This window comes from Coffea eugenioides, chromosome 4 (assembly GCF_003713205.1).
Source record: "Coffea eugenioides isolate CCC68of chromosome 4, Ceug_1.0, whole genome shotgun sequence".
In the NCBI taxonomy this organism is placed as follows: Eukaryota; Viridiplantae; Streptophyta; class Magnoliopsida; order Gentianales; family Rubiaceae; genus Coffea; species Coffea eugenioides.
The window spans coordinates 7,030,659-7,036,093 of NC_040038.1; the positions used below are offsets into that span (position 1 = coordinate 7,030,659).

Genomic DNA, 5,435 nt, shown 5'->3' on the forward strand with positions numbered 1-5,435 from the left:
CGTTTGTCAAAAAGAAATTTGATTATTTGCTAAGCATGATGACGCTGTGATTTGATCATTTGTTTACCTTATTACTCAAACGGCTACTTCTCACCAAATCCTTTCTAGTTCTCTCGTTGGTTTTGCTGTAAAACTTTTCAGTTTTCAGGTACAGAACATGATCATTGGATGTTATGTTTGACCATCATCATCACAAGATGGCCGCCACCACCACACTCTGCACATTCATTCATTATTCTTTTCTCTTTTCAGACTTTGGTGATCGGTTGGACAGATTCATCACCCTAATTCTTGATCTTAAATTAATGTCATGACGTCCACAACACCCCCAACTGATCAGAAATCCTACCAAAAACATACCCAGAGGAATATATCTTTCTTCTTTTTCGTACATCTGTTTTGTTACTAAACCATAACAGCTGTCTTGAACCCCGAAACTGTGTTGAAGATCCATATTTGGTTTGTTTTAACATCGTCGATCATTTCCTGGAAGGGAAAGATGCTCTGGAATCCCACCGGCACATACGGAGCACTTCCTCTCATGTTCAAGAAAACACCAGCTACGTGAAAGACTAAAAACTTCTTCTTCGTCTAATGAGAACAAACTAAAATCAATGGACGGAAAGAAGGCAAGAGACGGCAACTGATGGACTTGGAATTTAAAAGCTGCTTTTATAGATTTTTCAAGTATAAATGAGGGTTGTAGACAATTTTAGAAAAAGAAGAATAAATAAAAGAAATATGATGTTCAAAGCTAACCTTTGGCAAAACCGTGGTTTCCAATAAAACAAATCTATATTTGCATTCCCTCTTGTGTACACTGCAGCTGATTTGACGTAAACACCCTGTAATGGCAGGGTGACTTCTATACATGGAGTTGGATTATTAGACTCTATATAAAATACTAAGTACTCTGGCACCTTCCGTTCCTGAGACAATCTCTCGAGACTTTGCTCGAGTCCATTCTCCCCTATAAACTTCAATATGCCTCCTTTCAAACAAAATTCTCCTCAAACTTTTAGCTCTGGAGAACTTCGTTGAAGATCTGCTTAGCAAGAATGAAATCACATGCTGCTGCCAAAATACGGGTCACATGTTACTTAACAGATCATCTTCTTTTGGTTGCTGCAAACACTCCCATGGGTTTGCGTAGAAGTAATCCTCTTCTTTAGGTCTATCTGGAATCACTACCCTTTTGACAGGATTGCCCATTCTCTCAGAATGGGATTCCTTAACAGCAGCAGAGAACTCATCCCATGTTAGCGATCCCATATTGTACTGGTCTATCAAATCAACTAGAAGCTTTCTGTCCAACAGTATTGTCTTCTTGTATTCGAGATATCTGAGGACATTTCACAACAAAGCACCCATTTGATATGCAAGGACAAAAAACTCGAAGAAAGATGACAGAAATGCTTTGCATCGGATTATCACCACGATTCCAACTACATGACATTCTTCAGCTAGTTAAAAGCACTATACTTCAACAACAAAAATTACTTGAACAGCAATCTTTGAAAGACATGGCACAAAGTAATCAGGCACCAAAAGCACTCCAAACTTTAGTAACTGACATTTTCCTGAAAGTAATTTGAAGCCAGAAAAATATACCTGCGGTGGCCTTCAACAACTTTTGCCATGTTTCCATCATATGTTGGAACAAATATATCACTTTCAAGAGAAACAAGATAGTCTAGTGCTGCCATCTGAGATGAATGATTCTGGAAGAATCTAAGATCCAAAGGATCCAACAGTGTCTCCTTTCTGACCTGTTTACCAGACACCCCCAAAGCAAGTGGTGAAAACATGCTGACATAAAACAGTTGCATTTTATGATTAAATGATGAAATGGAATAGCTATTTCATAATGTACTTACCAAATTTGGATAAGCTGCTGCAAGACTAGCCAATCTCCTCTCTCCACCATATATTTCTCCAGCAGCAATGTAAATTTGGATGTTATGATCAATGTCCAAGGCCCTCAGGGTAAGAGCAGTTTCCTCAGGTGTCAAGGGACACAGGCCATCTTTTCTTTTCAAATCGGAGTTTATAATTTTCTCCTTCCACCAGGGATAAGCATATCTGCATAACCGCAAATTAGCAACATGAGAATAATTACCCCTTGTATTGCTGACTGACTAATTAAATTTGAATACCAATATGTGCTAGCTCACCTCATTCTTGTCAACTCATCCACCTCCTCCTGGTTGCACCCCTGAGTGCAGCCTGAAAAAGCCAGCATGTCCATTTCATATCTGAGATGAAGTACTATGAAAGGCCCCTTTCGACGAAGGAGTTTGATGACCTTTCTACCCAACTCTTCTATCTGAGGTGTAAATTTGAGAGCACTAAAATTGACTCGACAACGTAGCTTCTGAAGCTCCAAGGGCTGGCCATTGTTTGCAAGTCGAGTGTCAGTTCTATTTAGGTGCACAACTTTGTATTTGCGTATAAGAGGAAGAATCTGCACATCAAAAAAAATGTACACGGTTATAACCATAAACAGGGCAGTGAAACAAACCAAACAGAAGAACATTATGGGAATACTATATACCTGATTTTCATAGTAAGATATATCAGACCAACTAATAGGCGGCATAGTATAAAATAACCCTCTCTCCACTCTCTCCTTGAGCCTAGGGGGTAGCTCTTTCAATATCCGAACTTCATCTCTCAAGGATGTAATAAAATGATCAACGTCAAATATGTCTTGAAACTCACTGCAACATCAAACAACAAAGATCCAGTACAGAGGAGGGAAAAAAAGGATAGCCCTCCGTCATAATAAAAGAACAAAGCCATAATTTTGTGCAAGGAAAGAGACCTTGGATCTGCCCAGAAAGAAGCTTTATCCAACTCAGGAACTATAAGCGTCACATTCAAATGTCTGGCAATTGCTACCATGTCACATATCTGTACCCCGATAACATATAGGAAAAGTACAGGTTATCAAAAATTGCTGTCATAAGCCAGTTCAAACATGCAAGCCACATTATTAAGAAAGCTACTAACCGCCGCCCGCATTTGGTTAAGGCCTCCGTTGCATGAAACCATCAGATAACCATTGTTCTTGTAAACTCCTACATCAAAAGGTGCAAATTTCAAATCTGATTGTAGGTGGGGGAAAATAGTAGTCAAAATACCAAATACAATTCCAAGAAGAGACAAATTAATGATCCATGCTTATCCCAAAAAAAACAAACAACGCATTTATGATTAACCGCAGCAAATAGAGAAAGCAGCAAAATCCACTGATGCAGTAAAACAACCTAAGAGGTTTGTTATACCAATTACTTCATTTCAAAACAAAACAAAAGATCAACAACCACCGCAAACTCTCAATTCTGCAAGTGCTTGGAGCAACCAAATCTCTCAGGAACATGCCGCATGCTTCTCAACTTTTCAATAATCAACCAGCAGTCCAAGTCAATCGTTTCATCCATGGGTGTGTGAAATTAAACCCCACTTTCCTAAATTCAAAGACCCTTAGATTCTACATTATAAAGCACCCTTAACACCACAAATACACCCTCCTCATATCCACCATCCTTTCCGCTTACATTCACCAAAATATGAGCTTCTACTCCCCATCTTTTAAAGCGATCAACATCAACCATCAAAACAGAAAATTCATTACAGCGCCCAAAAATAAAAATCAAAGAGCAAAAACAGAATCAATCAAGTAGTAATACTCACTCTTGGGAGGAAGAACTCGAGCAGGGACATCTTCAGGGGCAGATTTAACATCCAAAGCGGAAGCAGAACCAGTAACAGTGGCAGAAGAACCAGAACCAGAATCCTGAGAAAAGCAAGATGGCCATCCCTTCAAAACTCTAGGACCAAAACTTTCACCCAATGCCGTTAACTGAACCAAGCAAATCCACAACATCACAGATGTAGTAGCCCTTATCATCCATAGCTTCATTTTCGACCGCGAAACCATGGAATTTTTAAACTTCTCTACTCTACTATGTTGAATAATATTTCCACCTTTCAACCCCATCACCCCACCTAATCCTAACCCTAACCCTAGCCCCCTTAAACCCCAGTTCTTCCTCCTCCTCCAAACACTCTCCTCACTCTTCTCTTCCTCTATTCTGCACATATCCCCCATACATCAAAAATCCCCGCCTCCCCTTTTCTTCAAAAAAATCAACAACTTCTCATTAAATTCTGCAGAAACTATTACGTTTAATCTGTGAATGAAAAAAAAAAATCCCTGATCTTAATTTACACGATAAATGAATATAAATATGCCGTAAAATTATAGCATCAAAATTTATTCGTCATACAGCTTCGACAGGACATCTTTTACAGCTAAATAGCAGTAAAAATCCAATCTTTCACCCACATTTACAGAAACAATTTGAGCCAAAGTTTCGATCTTTAGCGATCAGAGGAAGAGAAAAAAAAACCCTTGATTGAAATGAAATTTTCTTCTTCTTCTCTTTTCTGGGATGGAAAAAAATGGTGGGATGATATGAATGATAATGTGGAATGTATGAGAGATCTAACGGATTTTCCGGCAAGATATCTAAAGGTCGCCGCAATCTGGCTCGCCGGAGCTGCTCGCCGGTGGTGGATGGAGAGAGATAAGAATAGAAAACCGTGGTAGTGGATTGGTGGCGCACAAACGCACGACCCGGGCGAGTGGGGAGTTTTGATGAAATGGGCAACTTAAACCAGTTGCTTATGTTCCGGGGTGGTCGGATTGTTAGTGATTTTGTGTGTGAAGTTCTACATTTATATTATTATGACCCTTCTTTTTTCTCCTTTTTTTTTTGGGGGGTGTAAGTGTTGCCTTCACGAAATTGGTCTAGGGAGAAAATTTTATGAGAGACTGAGTTGGTAATGTTACGTTTTTAGGTAGCAATAAAATGAACCTACAATGTCATGGATTAAATTTAAGAGGTGTTTATGGATATTAACTTTGATACTAGAATTGGTATGCAAAGATATTATGATATATTATGACCTTTCTTTCCTTTTTTTTTGGAGTATTTTGTTGTCCACGTGAAATTGTTTGTGGAAGAAAATTTTATGAGAGATTGAGTTTGTAATGTATTTAAGTAGCAATAGATTGAACATAGGAAGTTATGAATTTAACCTTAAAAAGAGGTGTTTATGAATATTAAATTTGGTACTAAATTGAAATCCATAAATCTATAGCTGATAGTGTAAACAAATCACTATACTGTTAATTATTTGAGTAAATCATTCCTACACTGACGGTGTATACACTATCATCGTTATATTCATGACATGTGTGCAAAAGTTAAATTTTAAATTCAAATTTTGTATAGTTGTCATTCATCTAACGCTGATAGTGTATACAATGTTAGTGTAGGAAAAATTAATCCTGATTATTTATGTACAAAAAGTTAATCCATATTATAATATCTTCTCAATTATAAGCACGTAATAGTATATTTTTA

The 5,435-nt window shown here is 37.9% G+C and overlaps 1 protein-coding gene across 1 annotated transcript; it reads right to left on the minus strand.

The window, feature by feature from the left end:
• Positions 1–647: 647 nt before the first annotated feature.
• Positions 648–4,706, minus strand: LOC113767830 (O-fucosyltransferase 34-like). Its single transcript, XM_027312031.1, has 8 exons — positions 3,697–4,706; positions 3,013–3,080; positions 2,825–2,913; positions 2,555–2,720; positions 2,175–2,464; positions 1,878–2,082; positions 1,612–1,769; positions 648–1,342 (listed from the first exon to the last, which is right to left on the minus strand). The coding sequence occupies exons 1-8, from the start codon at positions 4,112–4,114 to the stop codon at positions 1,090–1,092; spliced, it is 1,647 nt and encodes a 548-aa protein (XP_027167832.1). The 5' UTR covers positions 4,115–4,706; the 3' UTR covers positions 648–1,089.
• Between the last annotated feature and the right edge of the window lie 729 nt (positions 4,707–5,435).